This window comes from Sinocyclocheilus grahami, unplaced genomic scaffold (genome assembly GCF_001515645.1).
Source record: "Sinocyclocheilus grahami isolate Dianchi unplaced genomic scaffold, SAMN03320097.WGS_v1.1 scaffold222.1, whole genome shotgun sequence".
Lineage (NCBI taxonomy): Eukaryota > Metazoa > Chordata > Actinopteri > Cypriniformes > Cyprinidae > Sinocyclocheilus > Sinocyclocheilus grahami.
In genome coordinates this window covers 66,521-93,244 of record NW_015505401.1, presented here as the reverse complement: position 1 = coordinate 93,244, position 26,724 = coordinate 66,521, and the positions used below count along the sequence as shown (strand labels likewise).

General features: G+C 36.4%; 2 protein-coding genes and 1 long non-coding RNA gene across 3 annotated transcripts in view; 1 reads left to right on the top strand and 2 right to left on the bottom strand.

Annotated features, from left to right (window-relative positions):
* Positions 1–1,998: 1,998 nt before the first annotated feature.
* Positions 1,999–13,739, top strand: LOC107596622 (E3 ubiquitin-protein ligase RNF115-like). Its single transcript, XM_016287380.1, has 9 exons — positions 1,999–2,114; positions 3,141–3,199; positions 6,042–6,096; positions 6,229–6,497; positions 7,524–7,592; positions 10,331–10,403; positions 10,493–10,586; positions 10,838–10,953; positions 12,521–13,739. Exons 1-9 carry the CDS (start codon positions 2,037–2,039, stop codon positions 12,638–12,640), a joined length of 933 nt encoding a protein of 310 aa, XP_016142866.1. The 5' UTR covers positions 1,999–2,036; the 3' UTR covers positions 12,641–13,739.
* Positions 13,740–15,804: 2,065 nt separating this feature from the next.
* On the bottom strand, positions 15,805–23,896 carry LOC107596705 (glucosylceramidase-like). Its single transcript, XM_016287503.1, has 9 exons — positions 23,866–23,896; positions 20,740–20,886; positions 20,519–20,652; positions 19,362–19,534; positions 19,003–19,240; positions 18,668–18,892; positions 16,712–16,875; positions 16,321–16,437; positions 15,805–16,241 (listed from the first exon to the last, which is right to left on the bottom strand). Exons 1-9 carry the CDS (start codon positions 23,894–23,896, stop codon positions 16,136–16,138), a joined length of 1,335 nt encoding a protein of 444 aa, XP_016142989.1. The 3' UTR covers positions 15,805–16,135.
* A 1,783-nt stretch (positions 23,897–25,679) lies between these two features.
* Positions 25,680–26,724, bottom strand: part of LOC107596744 (uncharacterized) — a 2,494-nt gene continuing 1,449 nt past the window's right edge. The window contains exons 2-3 of the long non-coding RNA XR_001610395.1: positions 25,924–25,965; positions 25,680–25,808 (exon numbers count right to left, since the gene is read on the bottom strand). This is a non-coding gene — a long non-coding RNA (uncharacterized lncRNA). The remainder of the gene's footprint in view (positions 25,809–25,923; positions 25,966–26,724) is intronic.

Sequence of the window (26,724 nt, the reverse complement as noted above, 5' to 3'; positions counted from 1 at the left end):
TCTCTCTGAGGGCTAAGCCCCCCTGAGGATGAAACCCTAGAACCGCCCCTACATTTAAAATGAAGACACCATTTTATTTATCTCTTTTGAGATAACATATAGTCTATATTCCGTTTTATTTTGTGTTGTTTTGGCAAAATGTTGAAAGGGATAGTAGAGACAAGCACATTTCCAAAACAGAAAACATATTTATTAATTATTTAATGATACAATTGTTGTGAGGTCTTAAGTAAACACATTTATAGTTACAAAATTGAAACAACAACAATATAGCCTAATAAAATAGCATAATAATAATTATAATAATAATAATCATATAAAATAGCCTAATAATAATAATAATAATAACAATAAGAAATGAACCAGATGGGCAAGATTACACAATTCTTATTAAATCGTTGTCCATTCTCCGAACTAACTACAATTGAGAGACTGTTATTCATGTCTTAACTTTCAGAATAGTGTATTAGTGCAGTGCCATATTTAACGTAGCCTAACATTGAAATGGCTGAGACAGACATGAGAAAGTGGTTCAATAGACTTTATCATTCATGTTGTCCACCGATACTTCAAGAACTGGACAACATGTTATATAAAAATAATGCCTGTTAGGACACGACTTATTCATGTAGCCTAAATACAACGATATTACAAAAAAAAGTCCAGTAAAACGTTCAAACTTTGTATGACGCATTATTGTCTGTTATATTTTTCCTTTTGGTTGTATTTTTTATTTGATGTATTAGAAGAAAGTGTAATAAAACTAAAAATAAACACATGAAAAAACGACATGAATTAATTTTTTATGTTAAAGCTAAATTAATGCCTTGTTCATTTTTCCTTTAATTATCCGAAGGACTTGATGGCCAGTAAATAGAAACAGCATACAATTACTTTAACAAAAAATGAACAATTAACAAAAAATTTACCAAAAAAAATAAAATTAATCCAGCCATAATATAATTTTCATGTTTCATTGACAAAACAAATAAATAAAGGAGGAGCCGTTTTTGCACATGGATGTTCTTCCGCCATCTTTGGCCAATGCTGACGCTAAAACGAGGATTGTGGGAAAACCAGATCTCATTAATATTCATGATCTCATTACCATAGCTATTCTTACCTGTAAAAATGGCATTTCTACATATCTGTAAAAGTATTTTTACTAGTTAAAATGTTATTTAAGATATCAGTAATTAAATTTTCACTAGTTGCAAGGGAAATTTCAGATATCAACTGCCTTTGTTGATATCAATAATTACTTTGTTACTAGTAAAAATGTGAATTCTTGATATCAAGAATTCAGTTGTTACTAGTTGAAATGTTAATTCTTGATATCGGTAAATGAATTTCAACATGTTAGATTTGTTATTTTTGATATCTAAAAATATATTTGTGATATCAATATAATTTCTGATATCTAAAATGGCTTTCTTACTAGTAACAATCACATTCATGATATCAGAAATTAACATCGTCACTAGTGGCAGTTAAATAGTTGATTTGAGAATTAAATTGTTGATATCGAGAATAGACGTCTTAAAAACGGCTTGCCATAGTTCAGGCGGTGTGTAAAGATCAGCACTGACGAATTTCCGTGGTCATGTGGAGCTCCAGTGTGATGCCTGATCAGCGAACGAATCGTTGCAATGAACTGATTCTTTTAATGATTCAGAAGAGCCGATTGTGAATCACTCGACTACATGAACTATGTTTTTAAAGTAAAACAATTAGATGAATGAAACAAACATAATAATGAACATCAGTGTATTATGGATTATTTGAATGAATAATGTACTATTATTGTAAATTAATCACTCCCTTTATTTTAACTTTACTTTTTACAGGCTTGTAAAAAGCACATTTCACTGCCGCTGCAAGGATGTGTAACAAATAAACTTGAATCAGTGCATTGCTTCGACCGGTTCATTGAACGAACCGTCCGAGTGAATCGACTCGCTACATTGAATCGGACAGTGGGCGGACCGACGGCCAGCGCTGCTGCTGTTTGGGGAACAGACAGTCTCACGAAAAACATGGCGGAGGCTGCGGCGGTCCCTCCGCATCGCTTCTTCTGTCACTGTTGTAAGGGTGAAGTGAGCCCCAAACTGCCGGTGAGTCCGCGTCGCTTGTAACGCACAGCCGGTTCATCTTAGTCGGTTTGTGCACTGCCGCTGTCGCTCTCGCAGGTCTCGCTGTTGTGCTAAAGTTAGCATGGTAGCAGTGTATCAACCTGATGTGGGCGAAAGGCCTGTCGTGCCTTGTTGTTTGTATATACACACTAAAAACAAACGTATTTATCAGTGACCGGTATTTTTAAACGTAAGACTGCTACTAAAAAACGGAGAAAACGGACGTATTTTATCTTTAGCACAAATGCTACACTCAAATCTAGTGTTTTTGTTATGCTTTCGTACTATCTTACTGTACAAATAGTGACTTTTTCACATTTTAGGAAATGTTTGGCTTTAATAAGCGCTCGGTTCATGCTGTTACCGTTTAGAGATGTTCAAAAACGTCTTTAAATGGGATCAATCCTGAACTCTCTTCAAAAGCGAAACCGGAATACCAAATATTTCTGTTTCACTTATTTGTAACATGACATTTGACGTGCGTCGCAAATCTGTCAATGACTGTTTAATTTAAGCACTTGTTGGTCTGTGTGTCAGTAAGCCAATTCATCATGAGCTGTCCTGGTGAGGATGAGTTGTGTGTTTACTACCCATTTAACTTAGTAAACGTCTGTATACAGAAGGTAGTGTATATGGTTAGTGAATATAGTGTGAAACTGTGAATAAGGCAAAATAGTGTCCCGAGTTGTGCTGCATGTCAAGATAAGCAGCCATTGTCCTACTTTTTTTGGAGACCCATAGGATGACCTGTCTTGACCTGTTCGAGTCAGAGAAAAAAATAGGGAAGCAGCCTCTTGAATCAGCCAGCAATAGTCATGACACACATTACAGGGAGTGTCTCTCCTTGTACGGGACTATTTGTTTTCACATTCAAATGAGTGTGTATTGTAGTGCTATGCAAATGTGTGTGTCCTCACAAAAAAACACCGTTTTGTTTGTTTACATTGTTGATGTCAACAATGTGATTTTCCGACATTGTATTCTAATTGTGATTTTGCTTGTGTTCAGGAGTATATCTGTCCCAGATGTGACTCGGGCTTCATCGAGGAGGTTACAGAAGACTCCAGGTGAGCTTTTCAATGGCTGCACTTCCTCATTCATGCCTCCAGTGGCATGTTGCAACTCCTGCACTGCTAGATTACTATGGCAGCTCTTACAGTACCTTTTGGAGTATGTAAAGAAGTCGATTGTGTCACCTGGATTTGTAGCACCACCAAATGGGCATGAAAAGTAAAAGATGTGAACACAGAGCTGTGATGTAATTTTTTAATATTGATAAATTAAGCAGAGTTGAAGATCATTCATAGTTTATGCCACCATTCTACCAGAGGAACATGAAGGATTCAATTGAATTCTGTTTAATTCCAGCTCAGTTTAGTTTGGGTCATATTGGAATTTATTTGGGAAAGGGTTTAGATTAGTGGTTCCCAATCCTGGTCTTATATTTCCAGCGTACTGCACATTGTGGATGTCTTCTCTTTTATTTATAAGATTAGGTCCTTTTTGTAGACTAAATCATTATATTCAGTGCATACTGTGAAAGTACTTGAAGAACCTCTCGACTGTTGATTGAAGAACTTTTGAATGCTGTGAATACATTGCTGAACATTAAAGAAGTAAAACAAATGCACACATTTTTTTAGGTGCAAGTTAAAGGAGCAGACTAAATGAACAAAAATATAACTGCACACTCTCTTAAGCACTGGTTCAGACTACACCATTTTTTTGTCAGTTACGACAGTCACTGTCAGATTATGAGATTTTGACTCATAAAATCTTGTAGTGTCGTGAACAAGAAACATGTCCGACTATACGATGCTACCCAACCATTCATCGCATGCCGTCATTAACAACGTGCATGCTGTCATCAATAGCGCGAGACAAGACAGAAGGTGCTATGACTATGAGCGTAAACAAACAATGGCTAGCAAACAGCGTGTTTTGCCCTGTCTTGTCAGAAAAGCCCAAAAAAGAAAGAAAAACCTGACAATGGACACAAATCTGGATGGCATGAAGAGGATAGTATGGACTCCATTACACCATGATACCATGTCTCCCTTTCGTTTCGGCATGTTTGAAAGCTTGTACAAAGGCACTTCTGTGCTCCTATTGGCCAGTGTCATAGCTGTGATGGAACTTGTCGTGTACGACGGAAACAAAAATTAAACATGCTAGTCTTTCTGTGTTGACGTCATGAAGCATCGCAGAGGTGCACTCTACACGAGATGAAACGATTGAATCGTGTGTCCCGACGTCCATTGTCGTATACGATTCCCCACGACACCCTACGTCAAGCAGATCGTGGCAAAATCGGGTTAAAATCGTGTAGTCTGAACGGGGCTTTATTTGTTACTAACATTTCGCCAAACAAGTAGCCTTTGTCAAGGTATGATTTTTTTTTTTTTTTTTACATATAACTTATAAGTTAGAATAGGTTGGTAACAAATTTATTCTTTTGCTTATGATGTACAAGCAATAACCTTGAAAATAAGTTACTTGAGTGGTATTGAACAAGTAATTTAAAATAACTTGTTGATGACATTGTGGTTTGTGAAATGCTTTTTGCAGATATATTCATTTATTTGAAATACATAAAAAATGGAATTTATACATAGTGATTTGAAAAAAAAAAACATTAAGTAGTTCGCATGATCTTTTTATATTTGCTAGAAAAAAACAGTGGTTAAGTTTTGTTAATTACATTTTTTTGCTTGAAAGTCATGTGGCAGAACTGATGTGCAGAAATATTTTCAGGGGGAAAAAAACAAAACAGAAATGATATTATATACCTTGCAGACTAATGACTGTGGGTCAAGGTTGAAAATGTCTCTTAAAATATATGATAATTTGATCATGGTGATACAGCAAGGTTAGTTCAAGTTGTGGAATGTGGTGCAACCCTCCGAAAAGCTTATGTAATAAGCTAAATACATTATTGGAATTAATAATTCATAATATTTGCTTAAAATAAAATATAAGATGTGGGCATTTAAATTTTTACTACCTTTCTCTTGATGGTTACAACATAAGACATTTTAGTGTCATTAAAACTTAGTTCATGACACTAAGTTTAATTTAGTGTCATGAAACGTTTCTTGAAATTTGTATAAAAGTTTTTCAAAAATAAAAATGAGTTCACTTCTAACAGCTTTGCACACGTTAAAACGAGATTTTAAAAACTGTTTTATTTCTTTATCTTGGACACTCTTATTTGTCATTGACCTACTTACACTAGAAAAGAGTTGCTCAACTCACAGCTCTCTCAACTTTTCAAATCTAACGACTCCTCAGCTGCTTTGGCATTGTAGGATAGCAAAGTGTCCACTGGTTGAATGCAATCTCAGCTGATGCAGTCAGTTATTTGGGTAATGTTCACTTATGTTTTACATGTTATATACTCCATTTTGCATACTATGTAGTAGGGAAGTGTTGGTCATCTTTTGAAGGCAGCATAGATGCCTGTGGTATCCCACCATTCTGCTTGTGTAGTTCAGCTGATGAATATGGTATACATTAAAAAACAAAAATGAATGAATGAATGACATTTTTTGAATTCTTTTAACACGTCACCATTCCTAACGAACAATAAACACTGCAGTCATTAAATATTTGCTTGGTTATGACTAAAGCTCACATGAAAACAGACGTAACCAGTTTTCTTAGGTGGTGCCTTATCACTAAAATGCTTCTGTGAAGTCATTGTCTGGGCACCATGGGCAGCGAAGCAGCTGTCTTAGCCTTTAAATGAGTGAGAGATCCAAATTGTGCAGTTCTGGATTGAGAAGCGCTGGTTTAGATCGATGACTCCCTCACTGTGACAGTCAGCTGTACTGCAGTGTATGTTGCCAAGTTCCATGAAACGGCAGTATGTAGCCAGATCTGACATGAATGTGATTGTTTCATCCTTAGTCTTCTGGACAGTAGTTCAAATAGCCTTGATGACACAGCTTCACAGTTTGCTGAGGTATGTTGACCCCTTCTTTCCACAACATCTTTCCTGTCAGATAGAGATTGTGTAGCTGTTGTTGATAAGGAGTTTTTGAATAAGTTAGAGTGAGGTAGATTGCACTACTCATCTTGCACTATTTCACTGTAGCTATGGCAGCTGTTGTTCGTGGAGAGGCCGTTCAGTCTGGATCTAGACAGTCCTGACTCTGAGCGAGTCCCGGGAGGGGGCAGTGGGTCTGGGAGTCTCGGAACAGGGCCATTCGGCGGTTCTGTCCCAGGTGGGCTTGGTGGGTCCCTGAGCGGCCCTCTAGGCGGAGGAGAGCACTGGGGTCCTGGTCGTCCTCCACGCCTGCACACGCAGAGGAGGTACCGATCCAGAGGAAGCAGTCGACCGGATCGCTCTCCCGCTGTTGAGGGGTAAGTTAAATATCTCAGCTTTTCATTTGGTTGTTCTGTATCCCAAATCAGTGGATTTGTTTTCATTCTCTTTTCTCTGAGATTGCCCTTTCATTTGTCGTAGTTTCGTTTTTGAATTTTAACTGAATCTCTGCTGAAGACCTGTTCACACCAAATGCGAGACCAACACGAATATTTGGTATGCTTAATAAAGAGCAAATTGTCTCAGCAAAGTGACAGTTTGCAGATTAATCAAGCTGTTGTGATGCATTTTAAGGAATATAGAATCAATGTGTTTGCAAGGAAAGTACAGAGTTTCATCAATCAAACTCTGCTTGGTGTATATATGCACATGCACATATTATAAGTTGTTTTACATGGCTGCATTTTAATGCAAGGATGTTATAATACAAGGTACAGTGATGTAATAATTAAATATAAACTAAATCATGACCCTTAGGAAAAAACACTAGGTAAAAATAATAACCTATAAATAATAGGTATCCTCGTGTTAAATAATAATAATAATGATAGTAATAAAAATAAAGGATGCATCTTTTTTTTTTTTTTAAATATCAAAGTTGGTTTGAATAGGGCATATGCTATTGTATATTTTTGAATGGCAGGACATTTAGATTTCTTAAAAAACAATGCAGTAAACTTAACAAACTGAATATAGGCATAATAAATAGCAAATAAAGGTTAAAAAATTGTAAGAAATAATCCCATAACTTTAGTTCTGCCATAGTATTACAATAGGTAGTAAACTTCTTATGTAGAAAGGTTTATGTCCCAGCTTAGTAACATGAAAGAGACTGTTCTTCTCAACTAGTATGTGTAAAACAGCTTTGTTCCACAAAAAAATGTTGAGAACAAAATCTGTAGGCTTGGAAGTTTTTGAAGGCAATATTTATATGTACTGCATGTGGGTCAGATGACTGATTTAAACAGCTCATGAAATGTCAATAAAAAAAAATGAAGGAAGTTGGCAGAATTTCCCCCCACACCAATATCAGTTCCTCACTGATGTCTCCTCTCTCCTTCTAGAATAGTACAGCAGTTTCTCGCAGGCCTTTTTGCCAATTCAGGAGTACCAGGCTCTCCTCCACTGTCATGGTAAAGAAAACATTTTACTCAGTATTTTGCAACTATGTAATTTGGGCAGTCAGTATATATAGATAGATAAATGTATTTATTTTATGTTTGGTTCTTTTTTTAATTAAAGAAAATATGAGAATGACCGATGTCTTCTAGATGACACTTGTAGTGGTCTTTTAATTTAAATATATGAGGTAGCCTAATTGAGTTGTTAAGCTTCACTGAATTATGTCATACAACAACTCTTACTACTACGTTACTACTTAACATCGTTTTTTTATATATAATTACTTTACACATTACACATACATATATAATGTAAACAAACACTTTTATTTTGGATCATTTGACAGCACTAATATATATATATATATATATATATATATAGATAGATAGATAGATATAGATATATACAGTGCCTTGCGGAAGTATTCATACCCCTTCATTTTTTTCACGTTTTATGTTGCTGCCTTGTTTTTTTTCCACATCAATCTACACTCCATACACCATAATGGTAAAGCAAAAAACAGTTTTTTAACATATTTGCAAATTTATTAAAAATAAAAAAACTTAAATGATTCCATTGCATAAGTATTCATACCTTTATATGGGAGTCAATGGGACAGTTGAAATTTAGCTCAGGAGCATTCATATTGATTGTAGATGTTACTACACTTTGAGTGAAGTTATCCTGTGGCAAATTCAATTGAATGGGTATGATTTGGAAAGGTACACACGTCTTAATAAAAGGTCTTAACAGCTGATAATGCATATCAGAGCAAAAACCAAGCCATGAGGTCAAAAGAAATGCCCATAGATCTCAGAAACAGGTTTGCATCAAGCCACATGTCTGGGGAAGAGTTCAGAAAAAAATTCTGCCTCATTGAAGGTTCACAGAAACATGTAGTATCTGTTACCCTTAATTAAAGAAGTTTGAAAAAAGCTGGACTCTTCCTAGAGCTGGCCTCCTGGCCAAACTGAGCAATTGATGGAGAAGGGCTTTGGTTAGCATGGTGAACAATAACCTGATGGTCACTCTAGTTGAGCTCCATGATCATATGTGGAGATAGGAGAAATCTACATAAGGACAAACACCACTGCAACACTCCACCGATCTGGGCTTTATGGCGGTGTGGCCAAACTCAATCCTCTCTTCAGTGAAGACACATGAAAACACACTTGGAATTAGCAAAAAAGCACCTAAAGGACCTTCAGACTGTGAGAAACAATATTCTCTGGTCTAATGAACCTCAATTCCAAACATCATGTTTGAAGGAAACCAGCTCTGCTCATCACCTGCAGAGTACCATCCCAAAAGTAAAGTGTTCTGTTAGCAGCCTCATGCTGTGGGGCTGTTTTTCAGCAGCAGGGACTGAGGGACTCATCAGAGTAGAAGAAAAACTCAATGCACCAAAATATTGAGAGAGCCTTAATGAAAACCTTGTCCAGAGCATCTAGAACCTCAGACTGGGCAGAAGGTTCATCTTCCAACAGGACAATGAATCTAAGTACACAGCAAGAGTGGCTTATAGACAACTCTGTGAATGTCCTTGAGTGGGCCCAGCCAGAACATAAGCTTGAACCCAGTCAAATATTTCTGGAGAAATCTGAAAATGTGCATCTGCCCCCATCCAACCTGACAGAGCTTGAGAGGTGAACAGGTGAGGAGAAGAATAGCAGATAATTGCCAAATGCTGATGATCAAAGCTTGTCGCATCAAACAAAAAAAGACTTGAGGCTGTAAAGGTGCTTCAGCTAAATATTTAGTTAAGGGTATGAATACTTACGCAATGTACTTATTTCAGTTTTTTTTATTTTTTAATACATTTACAAGGTATGTGACGATTCTGTTTTTGCTTTGTCGATATGGTGTATGTAGTGTAGATTGATATGGAAAAAAGTAATTTAACCCCTTAACTGTCACCGTCCCACCTGTGGGACGTTTGGCGCTCTTTTTTTGTTGTCTTTTTTCTCTATCAAATCTTTTAGTAATCATCATAAATCATGTAACATTTGAAAGCTTAGAAGCCCAAGATTCGTCCTGTGGAAACCATTTTGAAATCGGACATTGTGTTACCATGGAAATGGTACTTTAAAATTATTTTGGCGGTCTCCTCCCCCTTAGTGGGCGGTGTCGAGTGTCATATTACAAAATGAAGAATCAAAACTTTTTATAATCTTGATTAGAAAACATATAATTGGAAAGGTCTGAGTCTCAGGATTCCATATTTGGTGGTTATTTTGAGATAGAAGTAATATTGACAGAGAAATCTAGACATTTGTGACAGAAAAATAGATTAAAAAAATTCAATGGAGTTTGGATGGCACCCGGTGGCTGTTTGTGGTATAACGCCCTAAATAAAATCTCACAGGAACCTCAATTTCAAAACCTCTCACAGAATCGGTGGGTGGGGCTAAACAGACAGTGATGTCAATCTTCGTCTGCAGAGGCGGCTCTTATCCACACTATTACATCATAGAGTAGAACATTCCAAAAAACTGTAGTTTTGACAGACTGCTGTTTTTAGACTAACGACAAAGTTTTGAGTTCTGACTTACAGGATGTTTTTATGGTACAATGACCTCTTATATGTCAAAAGATCATGATTCACAAGATTCATGACCCCTTTAAGAAAAGGTTATATTATTGTAAATGGTGTATTGAAATGATAGCCATTGTTACTGATATGGCATTAAAACATAAATACATAATAACATAAATACTGGTCATCTTGGTGTTTTTGTGTGTGTGTTAGGACGGGCATGCTGCACTCAAACCCTGGGGACTACGCCTGGGGACAGGGGGGTCTGGATGCAGTCATCACACAGGTAGCTGAGCAGGGGTTGTGTGTGTGCACGTTACCTGATCTGAGGCTCTGTGCAAACAAGCTGATCATCTGAGTCTTTCTCTCACACAGTTATTGGGTCAGTTTGAGAACACGGGTCCTCCTCCTGCTGAGAAAGATAAAATTTCCTCCCTCCCCACTGTTATCATCACTCAGGAACACACTGGTTAGTCTCTCCTCTCTCTTCCCTTTTCTTTGAAGCTCTTGTTGTTGTTTTCTTCTGGTCTGTCAGAGGCACAGTGTGCCATTTCAGTTATGATTTAAGGCTTTCAGACTCAGTGGGGGTCATTGACCTACCAGTACGAGTCTTGTGTGGTGATGAATTCTAATTCCTATTTGAGGCAGCGCTCGTCTACTGAAATCTCATTATTCTCACCCCCTGCACGCTGTCTCTCTCTCTCTCCTTGCTTTTCCTAGACTGCAATATGGAGTGCCCTGTATGTAAGGAAGACTACACGGTCGGTGAGGCGGTCAGGCAGCTGCCCTGTAACCACATCTTCCATAGTGACTGCATTGTGCCCTGGCTTGAACTGGTGAGAGAAACAATAGGGAGGAAGGAGCCAGACTAAAGGGAGAGAATGGGGAAAAGACATAGGAAAAACATTTAGATATAAGAATCTTTTGAAGTACGGAAAAATGATGAACGGTAATAGAAATATATTACAGAAATATATTCTGAAAGCATTTTATTTTATTTGTGTATAAACATCTGATAAATGTAATTAAGGGGTTGGAGTTGCAGCTCAAAATAAGTGTAAAAACATCTGGAATATTTTTAGTTTTTTTTTTTTCTTCTCTAAACACACGTTTTATTGACTCCGCAATATCCAAGTGATTTGCACAGATGGAATTAACAAAATGTGACCAAGAAAAAGAAGGGGAAAAAATGCCAAAAAGGATGATTCACTTGATCTTCCTGATAAGTTTATTTACCTCTTCTTGTCCTATAGTTGTAAAGCACTGCAGTTTATCTTTTGGTGCGATGAATGAAGCTAAAGTATTATACGCTGTAGAATCTACATTTGTTATTGTATTTCTGATGTTATCTATTTTATCAGTGAAGAAATTCATAAAGTCATTACTATTAAACTGTGCGGGAATATTTAGATCGGGTGGCGTCTGGTTATTTGTTAATCTAGCCACTGTGCTAAATAAAAAATAGGCAGCTGTGTATTTTCCAAATGTATTCGATATTGACTACTGTTCAAAAGTTTGGGGTTGGTAAGAGTTTTTAATTATTTGTTTTTGTCTTAAAGAACTCTGACCAATGCTGTATTTGTTTGATCAAAAATATACTAAAACAGTCATGTTATGAAAAAATATTACAATTTAAATTTACAATTTTAGTACATTTAAAAAAAAAAATTTCCTTGTGATTGCAAAACTGAATCTTATGCATGCATTACTCTAGTCTTCAGTGTCACATGTTCCTTCAGAAATCATTCTAATATGCTGAGTTGCTGCTCTAGTAACCTTTCTTATCAACATTGAAAATAGTTGTGCTGCTTAATATTTTTGTGGAAAGTGATTTTTTCAGGATTCTTAGATAAACAGAACGTAAAATAAAAACAAAAAACAGTATTTCTTTGAAATGGTAAAGACATTTATAATGTTTTTATTCTGTTCTCACTGAATAAAAGTATTTCTTTTTTTAATTACTTACCTCAATCTTTTGAATCTTTTTTGGTAAGTGTGATATTAAAGACAGCGTTGTTTGTTAAATTCAATAATTGGCTTATATATTATTGTTCTGAAGCCAAGACAAATTAAACATTATCTGGAAAATATTTACTTTTGTATTAAGTTGACTGATGCAAAGGAATGTTATAAGCAGTAAACGTAGAAATTATGCAGCCTTACAAATAGTTTTAGCCAAAAAGTCATATGTATTCTTTATGAATTCACTGAAATCAACACAGCAGACTGTGTCAGGGGTGAAAAGTAACTATTTTGTTCAGAACCGGAAAGTTTGCATTTTTGTGCTTAGATCAAATCGTGCTCAGATTTTAGTCACTTGTGAAGTTCAGTTTCAGTTTGAACTATATTTTCAAGGTCACGAATCGCCACTGACATACCTTTCTCTCTTCTTCCTCCCTGAAGCACGACACATGTCCTGTGTGCAGGAAGAGCCTCAATGGGGATGAAAGCGGCACTCGGTCCTCATCAGAGCCTTCCTCCCTAAACACTGATCCTCGCACACCGGAGAGATGGTCCTTCTGAAACACATGCACACACGTCCGCCTGTCTCATCTGAGCTCTCTGTCTTAACCCAAGCTTATTTGTCTCTCTCTGCTTTTCTTTTTTTTTTGTCTATTCTTTGTGTTCATCCCACCATGCTGGTGTATTTTTACTATGGTTTGTTTACTTCTGTTCTCTAACTCTGTCCTTCTCAGTTGTGTCTATCCTAATGTTTCTGTGTCATTTAGACGTCTTTGATCTCCTCCAGAGTTTTCGCCTAGTTTACCCTTCCCTTTTTCCTTCCCCGAGTGAACAAACAAACAGTGCAGGATGAGGGTAGGGTCGGGCACATATTGTTGCTGTAGCAGCACAACTCCCCAACCCACATTTAGATGGTACAGTGTTCGGCTGTACTCCCCGCCTCTTGTCGTTCAATGTGAATTCTCATTGGGATGGGGTGCCGTGTCTTTGCCCCTTTGTACAGGAGATCATGAAGTTTAGTCTCTCTCTCTCCTTTTTGATTCCAACTCTGGTGTGTATATATCACAAACCCATCAATGTCATTCAGTTTAATTTGATTTAGTTCCTTTCACTCTCATTTCTATTACAGTTTCTTCTAATGTAAATAATTTTAGTTGGCAAACTCATTTAAGGAAGACAAAAAAAAAACATTGATGAAAATGACGATGAATTGCTAAATATTAAAGTATATAAATATATATTATATGATGTGTATGACCATGATGTATTAATAATAAAATTGAATAAAAACAAGGCAACATGTTGATCTTATGATACAGATGAACAACAAATGCATTCAGATCTTCCTATTTGATTTTTGTTGACATAAATATGCGTTCTCAGACGAGATGGCTGTGAGAAGTTGCGTTTATTGCGTCTTTTTAATTCTTCGTGTGTTTCAAGGAATTTTATACATCAAGTTTTTCCAGGAATGCTAGCATTACTTGTTAAAACATGACTCAATCACATTATTGCCTTTAAAATTGATAATTGTCTCATAAATCATCATTTGGCTGCCAATGCACCAAAACAGCTTATCAAGCCAGATGGATAGATTATAAACCACCGTTGAATCTAGTGAAATGATTTCTTTGTGATCGTGGTTGCTGCAGTCATTTGAAATGGTTTAAGTATTATACGCTGTAGAATCTACATTTGTTATTGTATTTCTGATGTTATCTATTTTATCAGTGAAGAAATTCATAAAGTCATTACTATTAAACTGTGCGGGAATATTTAGATCGGGTGGCGTCTGGTTATTTGTTAATCTAGCCACTGTGCTAAATAAAAAATAGGCAGCTGTGTATTTTCCAAATGTATTCGATATTGACTACTGTTCAAAAGTTTGGGGTTGGTAAGAGTTTTTAATTATTTGTTTTTGTCTTAAAGAACTCTGACCAATGCTGTATTTGTTTGATCAAAAATATACTAAAACAGTCATGTTATGAAAAAATATTACAATTTAAATTTACAATTTTAGTACATTTAAAAAAAAAAATTTCCTTGTGATTGCAAAACTGAATCTTATGCATGCATTACTCTAGTCTTCAGTGTCACATGTTCCTTCAGAAATCATTCTAATATGCTGAGTTGCTGCTCTAGTAACCTTTCTTATCAACATTGAAAATAGTTGTGCTGCTTAATATTTTTGTGGAAAGTGATTTTTTCAGGATTCTTAGATAAACAGAACGTAAAATAAAAACAAAAAACAGTATTTCTTTGAAATGGTAAAGACATTTATAATGTTTTTATTCTGTTCTCACTGAATAAAAGTATTTCTTTTTTTAATTACTTACCTCAATCTTTTGAATCTTTTTTGGTAAGTGTGATATTAAAGACAGCGTTGTTTGTTAAATTCAATAATTGGCTTATATATTATTGTTCTGAAGCCAAGACAAATTAAACATTATCTGGAAAATATTTACTTTTGTATTAAGTTGACTGATGCAAAGGAATGTTATAAGCAGTAAACGTAGAAATTATGCAGCCTTACAAATAGTTTTAGCCAAAAAGTCATATGTATTCTTTATGAATTCACTGAAATCAACACAGCAGACTGTGTCAGGGGTGAAAAGTAACTATTTTGTTCAGAACCGGAAAGTTTGCATTTTTGTGCTTAGATCAAATCGTGCTCAGATTTTAGTCACTTGTGAAGTTCAGTTTCAGTTTGAACTATATTTTCAAGGTCACGAATCGCCACTGACATACCTTTCTCTCTTCTTCCTCCCTGAAGCACGACACATGTCCTGTGTGCAGGAAGAGCCTCAATGGGGATGAAAGCGGCACTCGGTCCTCATCAGAGCCTTCCTCCCTAAACACTGATCCTCGCACACCGGAGAGATGGTCCTTCTGAAACACATGCACACACGTCCGCCTGTCTCATCTGAGCTCTCTGTCTTAACCCAAGCTTATTTGTCTCTCTCTGCTTTTCTTTTTTTTTTGTCTATTCTTTGTGTTCATCCCACCATGCTGGTGTATTTTTACTATGGTTTGTTTACTTCTGTTCTCTAACTCTGTCCTTCTCAGTTGTGTCTATCCTAATGTTTCTGTGTCATTTAGACGTCTTTGATCTCCTCCAGAGTTTTCGCCTAGTTTACCCTTCCCTTTTTCCTTCCCCGAGTGAACAAACAAACAGTGCAGGATGAGGGTAGGGTCGGGCACATATTGTTGCTGTAGCAGCACAACTCCCCAACCCACATTTAGATGGTACAGTGTTCGGCTGTACTCCCCGCCTCTTGTCGTTCAATGTGAATTCTCATTGGGATGGGGTGCCGTGTCTTTGCCCCTTTGTACAGGAGATCATGAAGTTTAGTCTCTCTCTCTCCTTTTTGATTCCAACTCTGGTGTGTATATATCACAAACCCATCAATGTCATTCAGTTTAATTTGATTTAGTTCCTTTCACTCTCATTTCTATTACAGTTTCTTCTAATGTAAATAATTTTAGTTGGCAAACTCATTTAAGGAAGACAAAAAAAAAACATTGATGAAAATGACGATGAATTGCTAAATATTAAAGTATATAAATATATATTATATGATGTGTATGACCATGATGTATTAATAATAAAATTGAATAAAAACAAGGCAACATGTTGATCTTATGATACAGATGAACAACAAATGCATTCAGATCTTCCTATTTGATTTTTGTTGACATAAATATGCGTTCTCAGACGAGATGGCTGTGAGAAGTTGCGTTTATTGCGTCTTTTTAATTCTTCGTGTGTTTCAAGGAATTTTATACATCAAGTTTTTCCAGGAATGCTAGCATTACTTGTTAAAACATGACTCAATCACATTATTGCCTTTAAAATTGATAATTGTCTCATAAATCATCATTTGGCTGCCAATGCACCAAAACAGCTTATCAAGCCAGATGGATAGATTATAAACCACCGTTGAATCTAGTGAAATGATTTCTTTGTGATCGTGGTTGCTGCAGTCATTTGAAATGGTTTGAGTTACTCATTAAGGTGCATATGTGGCTTATTGACGCGGTGTTTGGTACAACCGTTCAGCGTCTGCTCCACAGTAGTGTGAGGATGGAGTGAGGTGGAGCACTTCCTGGCAGGAAGCCCAGCGTTTGATCCCAAACTTCAAACTGCACCTCTTCTTCAGACCTGCAATTTCATAACATGTTATATACACCTGAAATGATGCAACAACACCAGTTGAGCATAAATGACCCCATTCTTTTACCTGTTGAGAATGATTAGCACGGCTGAGGCATCAGATCTGATATAGGCAGAAATTTCCAGGCTGGTGTGCTGACTGAAGGACACGCCCACTCTCTGTGACCCCTCCCACAGGAACTTGCTGTCAGGTACAAAAAGTTACTCAATGCTCAGCTAAGACACAGTTCTACATATTGTATTGAAGAATGCTGTATTTGTATTCTATAACTAAGATTTATGAAATAACCCAAGTATGATGGAAAAAAAGTCAACTAGGTAGTTTACAATTAAATTACAGAAATAGCTGTTTAGCAGTAAACATGTATGCTAGTGAAAGCTTTATTTAATCTTTAGAAACCATTTTTGTCCAAGAGCTGAATCTTGTCACTGTTAACGGTGCCTTGAATGGGTTTTACCTGAAGTGGGCCATACTGTAGAAGGTGGGCTGCTTGTAGAAGACGTCTTTACTTGAGTCCACAATAATAGGGCTGTCCACAAAGTTCTTAACCCAATTTGGCCCTCCATCCTGATTAAGGGCCAAGTTCCAGTCTGTCCAGCCAGTCACAAAGTCATTCAGGTCCTAAATAAAGAGAAGGGACATTATATAATCATTTTTAAATAATTACATAAAACATTTTCTATACATTATATTGCAACCACTTTGTATATTAGTGGCAGTGCACAAAAATATAGTGTATATTAATGGCCCCACACAATTTTGCCTGTACATTTTTCTACAAAATATATTTTAGAATCCGTTCTAAAGGAAACAAAAGAGATGAGGGGGGAAAAGGCTTACATATATAATTAAATATTAAATAAGTATAATATGAATTAATAATTTTAAATATTTATAAATAACATTAAATATTAATAAACTCCACATGTAAGCCTTTATTAAATAATGATAACAATAATATATATGATATGTATAATATATATATTAGACATATAATATATATATTTCCTTCTGAATATAAACCCTTAAAATCAACACCATTATTATGCAGTATTTTTTTTTTACATTTATTACACGGCTCTGGAGTACTTGATTTTGATTGGTCTGTTACTACATTTGGAGGTGTGTTATTTCCCAATAACAACCTTTGTCAATAGCAACACCGAATAACATACAGCTCATCCGGGTATCACAGACTCACTCTCTCGTTTCATTTAAACACAGCTGCTTCCATCTTGCATCTATTACATAATAAACAGGTAAGACTTTAAAAAAGTTACAACTCAATATCTCTTGTCCCCATGTGGTGAGAAGCTGTGTAATAAGTGGTATGACTGTACCTTATCCCTCAAATGTTCGTCTAGTTTGAACTTGTTCATTTGTGTAGGCAAAAAGCCACTTACTACGAATTGTTTTCTTCACGAAAGCTTTGTGTTTTATTTCAACTCAAATGAATATTTTGTGTCCAATTATTTACTTATGTGGGAAGTAGCCGTGAAATAAGTGGGATAATGTACATCCACCTGGGTGTTATTGCAAAATAAATCCCTTCAGGGCGATAAAAGATCACCTTGTCGGGTTCTGTTCCACAATAACAACTGGCTAGATATACTGTACATTATCCCTTAAATATTTTATTTTATTTACATATATTGTTATTATACAGTGGTGGTATGCTCAGTGCTGGGTTGCGGCAGGAAGGGCATCCGGCGTAAAACATGTGCCAAATCGGTTGTGCGGATCACTCCGCTGTGGCGACCCCTGATAAAAAGGGAGCAAGCCGAAGGAAGAGAGAGAGTTATTATACAGTGGTGGCCAAAATTGTTAGAACACCTGAGAGATCTGATATATATATATATATATATATGAAATATTGACCTTTTTTGCCTCCAAAACATGATTTAATTTCATAATGTTCATGAAACATGCAGACGGTTGTTCTGAGAACAACAAATATCAGATGAAGTGAGTCGTACTGTTTTTATTCACTTTTAACTTTAATATTTTGGTATGTCCACCTTTTGCAGCAATTACAGCAGCACATGTCTCTGACATAGTGTCAGTATATTTCCTGAGAACTTCAACACTAATGTTATCCCATGCCTTCTGCAACTCAAGCCAAAGGCTTTCCTTTCAATGTACAATAGATCTGTCCAGTTTATTTTCCAACTCGCCCCAAATTTGCTCGATGGGGTTGAGGTCCGGACTTTGAGGGGGCCAGTCCATCATTTTCAATGTTCCAGCAGATTCCTTCCATCGCAGGTAGTTCCGGCAATAGTTCATTTTATGGGTATTGTAATGGCCAATTTAGCAGAAACAACTGAAACCGCTTAAATATAAAATTTTGGCCACCACTGTATAGAGTAAATAATAATTTTTAATGAATAAATAAATAATCAAATACACCGTGTACCTCTATGATGTCATGTGCATAATTTTCTGCTCTGTCCCAGCTGCCCAGACGCACCCCACGATCCAGCGGACTCCACCCAGCACACGCTTCGGTAGCAAACAGGAAGTACTCTGGGTAGAGGTGATGCGTTGTTGTCAGGGTGATGCCAGGTGGCGCAATGTTGTTCAGATACCAGTGAAAACCAATCCCATGGACGTAACGTGCCGCTTGTACGTCACTCAGAACCTACAACAGGGAAGAGAGGTGGAGAGACAGAGATGAATGGAGTTTTGCCACCACCCCGCATCCTTATGATCATCCTCCCATCCTTCTTTTTGTCCACTCTCCTCACTTACCACTTTGGCCCAGTGTGGAAGCAGAAGTCGGTTGTCATCGAGGATCATGAGGCGGGTCTGGGGAAAGGATGAGGAATGGAGTCCTGGACCCAGATCCAGGGCGATCCAGTCGCGCTGTGTCTCCGGAGTAAAACCCAAAGCCTGAAAACTGTAATTTGTCATTTCACCTGCAGTGGGCTCGTTTCCTGATGTCAACCCCCAGAAAGAAAGATTATATTTCCCATATTCCTCTAGAAATCTGAATAGGAAAGGTAAAAGGCCTTATTAAAAGGTTAAAAAGGCTGGAAATGTGTTTCTTTTGTAGTTAGTTGTAGATAAGATATTGATATTTAAATACAGTTTTAGGTTCCTTTACGCACCTAATGTAGTACTGGGCCCAGGTCTTATGCTCTTTGCCTCCTGGCTTGCCTTTGAGGGAGCCTTTGCCAATCAGTGCACCATTGGTCTTCAGCCAGGCGGGGGCGCTCCAAGCACTGGCAAACAGATTGAGAGGCTGAGCAGAGAGAGCCTGTGCCCGCTGCAGCAGGGGAATCTGGGAGAGAAAGATGACATGAATCAGGATGTGACATCTGTGGTGTTGTGGTTAGGGGTGCGCGAAATGTATTGTCTACAAACATATTGTTATTGTTGTTTTAACAATGTGTCAGCAGATATTGAGTATGTTGCTCACTTTGCAAAAAACAAAAACAAAATCGCATCTTGAGAGTCTACACATTTGACTGTGGTGTAGCCTATTAGAATGCACTTAGAATGCCAATGAAAATAGTTCCAAACAAAGCTGGAGCAGCTGTTTGAATCTGTGCACTGATTGAGTGAATGATTCAATGATTATTAATTAAAAAAAAGTCACTTGCTTTTTTTTCTGAATATATCAGCCATTATCACTCATTAAGACAAGGACTTGCTGCCATTTATTGACCGTTTTAGCTTCATATTTAAAAATAAAAGTATATTTTTTAATAATTTCATATTTCAATATCCAAAGTTTTGTACTATATATTTTTTATTATTCTATATTGTTTTATTATTCTGATTGAATTTATTGATTAAATGTAAGAATCTGACGTAAGATATACAGGGACATGCCACCTCCAATTAGCGATTAAAATTTCATATCAATATAATTTTTTTAAATTATATCATATTTTAAAACACCATAGAGTCTTATAGTACTGATTGAATTTGATTAATCAAAAGAATTTGACATAGAAGATAAATTGCCCTTATAAAGGTAAAAATGCTCCTGAAAATCAGATATTACCCCTTAATAGAAATGTTAATTTCTGTCAGTTAAAAGTTAATTGTTCTGAACTAACCACTGTGCAGAATATAAAGAATATGAAACGCTTTGGGAGTCAACTGTCTACAACAGGCCTAAACCAGCACAAAAACACACTCAGCTAAGTACTATCTAATTATTGTTATCAACAAAATTCTCCAAAATATCAAGACAATTTTTTTGGTTAATATCACACACCTGTAAGTGTGATGTTGTGTTTTTGTTTGTGTATGATACCTTCATGTGAATATCCTCTTCAGCCAGGGTGAAGTTCTGGAGATCGTAGTCTTCTGGAGTGTCAGCGTACGTGTAGAGGCGAGTTGAGAAATCACAACTGGCCATCGGCACTCTCACGAAACGGTACTCTATACCTGTGACAGACAGGGATGTGCACCATTCAGAACTCAAGATTGCTGAACCTATTTTCTTTTCTGTTTCCAAATCTCTGTCCCGCTCACCATCTGGGGAGAAGTACTGTCTGAGCAGCTGGTCCTGAGCTCCGGAGGACAGGGACAGAATATTCATAGCTGCTGCATCTGTCATGGCTCCACCGAATCCTTTAATGCGCTGATACTTCTGACTGGGATTCAGAGTGATTCTGAGAGCTGAGATAAAAAGAGAGGGGTTCAGGTATGAAAGCATATAGGTAGCAATATTAATTTTGAAATGTAATATGTAAAATGGCAATGTATTTCTGTATTTAAATTTATATAATGTAAAATGTAAAATAATTCATTTTTATTTTGCACTAATCATTGCACATATGCATGGGAAAATAGAAATTGAAAAACATAAATACATTGCCATTTTGCATATTACATTTGAAAATGAATATTGCTACCCATATGACTCCATATTATGTTAATTATATAATTTAATTGTACATTTTAAATTAAACTTAATTTTCATTTTGCACTAAACATGGCACATATGTATGGAAAAATACACATTTACATACAGAAAAACATTGCCATTTTATATATTGCATTGCCATTTTGCATATTACATTTCAAAATTAATATTGCCACCCATATGCTTCCATATTGTGTGTTGAATTACTGAAATAAATGAACTTTTCCACGACATTCTAATTTATTGAGATGCACCTGTAATTTCATTTTAAATTTCATTTCATTTCGCACTAAACATTGAACATTTGTATGGGAAGATATACATTTAAATACAGAAATACATTGCCATTTTGCATATTACATTTGAAAATTAATATTGCTACCCATATGACTCCATATATTATTAAACTTTAATTTTGCACTAAACATTGCACATATGTATGGAAAAATATACATTTAAATACAGAAAAACATTGCCATTTTATATATTGCATTGCCATTTTGCATATTACATTTCAAAATGAATATTGCTACTCTTATGCTTCCATATTCAGGGATTTGACTGGATATTAAATATATATAATTACAGTGGGTACGGAAAGTATTCAGACCCCCTTAAATTTTTCACTCTTTGTTATATTGCAGCCATTTGCTAAAAATCATTTAAGTTAATTTTTTTCCTCATTAATGTACACACAGCACCCCATATTGACAGAAAAACACAGAATTGTTGACATTTTTGCAGATTTATTAAAAAAGAAAAACTGAAATATCACTACTTCTTTCTCTACTTTTCTTGACCACTTTCCACAAAAGGACTAATGACAAAATGTCAAATTATAAAATTTTGATACAATGCCTAAATAAAAATTACACATACTGTACATTAGTGGTCACACGTTTGGAATAATTAAGCTTTTTAATGTTTGTGAAAGAAGTCTCATGCTCCCGAAGGCTGCATCAAAAAAGTAAAAAACAGTAATATTTTGAAATAATATTACAATTTAAAATAACTGTTTTCTAATTTAATATATATTTAAATGTAATTTATTCATGTGATGGCAATGCTGAATTTTACTCCAGTCTTCAGTGTCACATGATCCTTCAGAAACATGATCCTTCAGAAATCATTCTAATATGCTGATTTGGCACTCAGTTGATATGTCATTGGTGCTTAATTATAAGCAATGCTTCTTATTATCCAATGTTGAAAACTGTTTTTGCTGCTAAATTTTTTTATTGAAACTGTGATCCTTTTCTCACAATCCTTTCATGTATAAAAAAAGCTAGGTGTTTAAAATATTTGATGAGCTCAATTTATGTGACTATATCAGCGTGTGAAGCCTAAATTAAATTGTTTATCATAAAGCTATGGTGTCTCTTCAGAAGACTTGGGTTAAACCGCTGCATTCATATGGATATGGACTTTTAAACTCTTTAAACAGTTCTTTTTGATGCTAAAAAGTTTGGTTGACTTTCAATGGATAGGAAAAAATATAGTAATTTGTGCTGCAAAAGATGAACATAAGTCTTATGGTTTTGCAGTGACATGACTCATGAGGGTGAGTAGGCTATATGATGACAGATTTTCATTTTGGGGTGAATAAACTAACCCTTTAAAGGGGTCATATGATGCGATTTCAAGTTTTCCTTTCTCTTTGGAGTGTTACAAGCTCTTGGTGCATAAAGAAGATCTGTAAAGTTGCAAAAACTAAAGTCTCAAATCCAAAGAGATATTCTTTATAAAAGTTAAGAGTCAACCCCGCCTACCTAAAACGGCTCGTTCTAACATGCCCCCACATATCTATGTCTAAACAACTCACTGGGATTCAAATCTGTATTATAATATTAAAGGAATAGTTTACCCAAAAATACAAATTTTCTGAAAATGTACTCAACCTCAGGGCATCCAAGATGTAGACGCATTTGTTTCTTCATTGCAGATTTGGAGAAATTTAGCATTACATCAGTGAAAAGCTGCATGTTTGTAAGAAACAAATCCCTCAAAAACTGTCGCTTATGGCTAAAATATCAGTCCAAAATGTATATTAATGCTTCATGGGCTTTTGTTAAAACTACAGATCAAACTTCCCCAGAAGGGTGTTGCCAAAGTTAAATAAATGCATTATGTAACACCCACGTTTTTTGGAAAAAGGGAACCCCACAGACCCCTTTTTTGTTTGTTTTCTCTAGTCATGTACCACTGATTTTCTCGTGGTCATACTGCATAGAAAACCAAGATTTATAAAAAAAATTTTTTTAAAACATCTTGCCAGTGGTGATTTATCCCTTTAAGGTCAGCTTCATGCATAAGTATATTTGAAAGCTACTGATAAATGTCTATATAAGACACTACAGTTTCTGTTTTTTTTAGACGTACAGGTAGGGGTGTGTGATATATATCATCTGCGATAATATCTTAATTGTTGTTTTAATGATGTGCAATTTGACATTATCGAGTATTTTGCAAAAACCATTCAAAACACCCCTACAGAGTGCACGCACACATTACGTGAAGTATAGACTAGTGCGCGTGCGAATTTAAGAGTGCGTTCTGTCACTGCATGATTCAATGAAAATGCATTTAGGATTAGGGATGTAACAATTACCGGTTTGACGATAAATCATGATGAAATACCCCACGGTTAGTATTACCATTTCATATTTTAATTATCACTATAACCGTATTCGATTACCGTGATCAACTGAGGATAAATAAATACTGTACTGCACAGGGCTCCAGAGTGCGACCAAATGGCCGCATTTTGCGATCATTTTTTTCTGCCGGTGCGACTACATTTTGTGTGCGGTCGCACTGGCGTGACCACCGCATTGTTTAACTCATAAGCACTGCATTTCTGTTGCATATGAGAAACATCAAACTGCAAACGAAACTGAAAGCATAACGAAACCACGCAACTCGTTTGAGCTGCGCAGCACTTCGAGTGTATCAGACAATTATCTTTTCTTTTTAAACGTGACACCAAGATTGCGAATTTCGAAAGTGAAAGCACCCGCAGCCCGGCTTATAACATAGCAAAAGAGGAACTCTAGGGTTGAATGTTAACCACTTTCGTTTTCATATAACTATAAACTATGATAAAAGCTCATCAGCATGCAGTGTCAGAGAGTGGATTTACAGAGAGTTACATTTACATTCAGTCTGTGTGCAGTTTCTGTCTGGGCCAAAAAATGCTGTAAATTTTGACCGGTTGATGAAAAATAAGCTTATGTGGATTCTACACATTTAAACAATAAGGTATCTAGTATTATTTATGGAGCAGATAAAATACATATAATCATTTATTAATCAATTATCATTTTGACTTGACCCTTTTCTTTATTTAAAAGCTGAAATGTGAGGTTCACAATTTATGAAACTTTTTCAAAGCTTTATTTGAACATTTACATGAGATATTTGAACATGTTATTAGATAAACTGTTGTCAGTCATGTTGTCATTTAAAATCCAGACATCATTGTTTAAGTGAATGTTTAAATCCAGAGAAATAAGCTATTTTAACTAGTGACACGGACCGTGTCTATAGTGTCACTGTGACGCCTGCCAATGATGTCATAACCCCTCGATTTCCGGTTTTGTTTTGTAGAAAACATGGAAGCACCAAAGACGCTTTAATATGTAGTGCGTTTTAATAGACCGGTGACGACCTCACAGAGTAGCATAATAACAGAACTTTCAAATGTATCTAGTATGATAAAACAGCTCTGCTTTTTTTCCCCCCCCACATACGCACGACCGGAAGGAGCGGAAGCAGTCGACTGTGGCATAATAAAAGCTCCGCTGCTTTCGAGCCGTGTGTCACGCTCGTTCAGCGGCCTCGTTTCACTTCGATGGCTTTCAGCCTCACCCTGCTTCATTCTACTGTCCCGTCGGATTGCATCGGCTGTGGGGATGAAGACGACAACTCCCATGATTCCACACTCAGTCACGGCGTCATCAAACTACGCCTTTGCCTCTTTGTTTATTTTGAATACGCGCCCTCTAGCGGTGAAAACTTACATATTGTGCCTTTAATATATCAAAACATTGTTTATGCATTTGTAATTGCAGGTTAAATGCATTCATGTTCTGCACTAAACAGTAATGTGTAAATACATCTAAATGCCACTTCAGATGCAGCTTCTGTGTTTTCTCTGCATTGCAAAGATGAATTTTATTGATACTGATTTAATTTGCTTGGTAACAGCCCAAATGTCTTAATATTCTAATTCACTGATTCAATGTAAGAATTTGACTCAAAAGATAATGCACACTTCTAGAAAAAAGGCTTTATAAAAGGTAAAAATGCCAATAAAAGGTAAAAATCACTTTAAACTTATTGGAAAAGAATAATTTCTATCAGAGTGAACTGACCACCACAGAATATGAAGAAAATAAAAACCTTTAGGAGTCAGCTGTCCACGGTAGTGCTTAAGATACCAGCACAATAACACACTCAACAAAATAATTATCATCTAATTATCGTTATCGATAAAATCAAGAAAATATTGAGATATTATTTTTTGTCAATATCGCACACCCCTACGTACAGGATCCTGCTCTGAAGTTCTGAAGACTGACAGCGGATTTGGTTCAGTTGATTCTGTTTCCACAGCAACTGCCTCCAGCTGCTGGCCACTGCTTTGGATGTGGAGATGCCTGAACTTCTGTGTTACCTGATAATGACAATGATTTTGAGTGATATATCCTGTTAAATGTTCTTAACTTAAATATACTTTAAGAATAATAAATAAAATATAAAACCATAAATGACAGTTGAATGACACTTACTGTTGGGCACAGTCGCGAGGACAGTTTGTGCAGATTCATGTTCTGAAACAAAAGCAAAGCAATTTGTACATTTGGCCAGAGGTTCTCTTAAAGGGGTCATATGGTGTGATTTCAATTTCTCCTTTCTCTTTGGAGTGTTACAAGCTCTTGGTGCATAAAGAAGATCTGTAAAGTTGCAAAGACTAAAGTCTCAAATCCAAAGAGATATTCTTTATAAAAGTTAAGAGTCAGCCACACCTACCCAAAATGGCTCGTTCTAATACACCCCCACATATCTACCTCACTATGTGGGAAGATTTGCATAACGCCGCCCAAATGTTCACACAAAGAGAGAAGGCGTAACTTTTATTCTCGCTGTAGTATTGTTGCCATGTCCTGAAGACGCTGTTTGCTTCGTTGTGAAAGCGAAACTACTTTGTTTGGCCTTCCAAAAGAGGATGATATCTGCTTCGTCATGCCTAGAGCTGATCTGTGCTGGTCGCTGAGGGAATACATCAACTTCGCGCTGTGGATCGCCGGATCGGCTTTCACCATGGACGAAGCCTGGGGTCGTCACATGTGCTTGCCGCTCCTTTGTCGGATCCACCGCCTCTGCTCACTCTAGCCCGGCCTCAGCGCACGCTAAGCCAGGGGCTTCCCCTCACGCTAGGCTGCTGTGTTTTTCGTTGTGAAGGCGAAACTACTTTGTTTGATCTTCCAAAAGAGGACACGACTACAAATCAGTGGTTAAGTTGCATTTACAACACTGTTCCAGAACAGTTTAACCCAAATATCCAGATGTGTGCAGCACATTTTATGAAG

Bases quoted from the DNA above. Each gene is read 5' to 3' on its own strand.
- LOC107596622 (XM_016287380.1), top strand. From the start codon at position 2,037: ATGGCGGAGGCTGCGGCGGTCCCTCCGCATCGCTTCTTCTGTCACTGT. The intron at 3,200-6,041 runs GTGAGCTTTTCA...TTTCATCCTTAG, and splicing joins GAGGTTACAGAAGACTCCAG to TCTTCTGGACAGTAGTTCAA. The intron at 7,593-10,330 runs GTAAAGAAAACA...TGTGTGTGTTAG, and splicing joins GGCTCTCCTCCACTGTCATG to GACGGGCATGCTGCACTCAA.
- LOC107596705 (XM_016287503.1), bottom strand. From the start codon at position 23,896: ATGCGGCCATTTGGTCGCACTCTGGAGCCCT. The intron at 20,653-20,739 runs GTGAGCGGGACA...TGTCTGTCACAG, and splicing joins ACAGTACTTCTCCCCAGATG to GTATAGAGTACCGTTTCGTG. The intron at 18,893-19,002 runs GTAAGTGAGGAG...TCCCTGTTGTAG, and splicing joins TTCCACACTGGGCCAAAGTG to GTTCTGAGTGACGTACAAGC.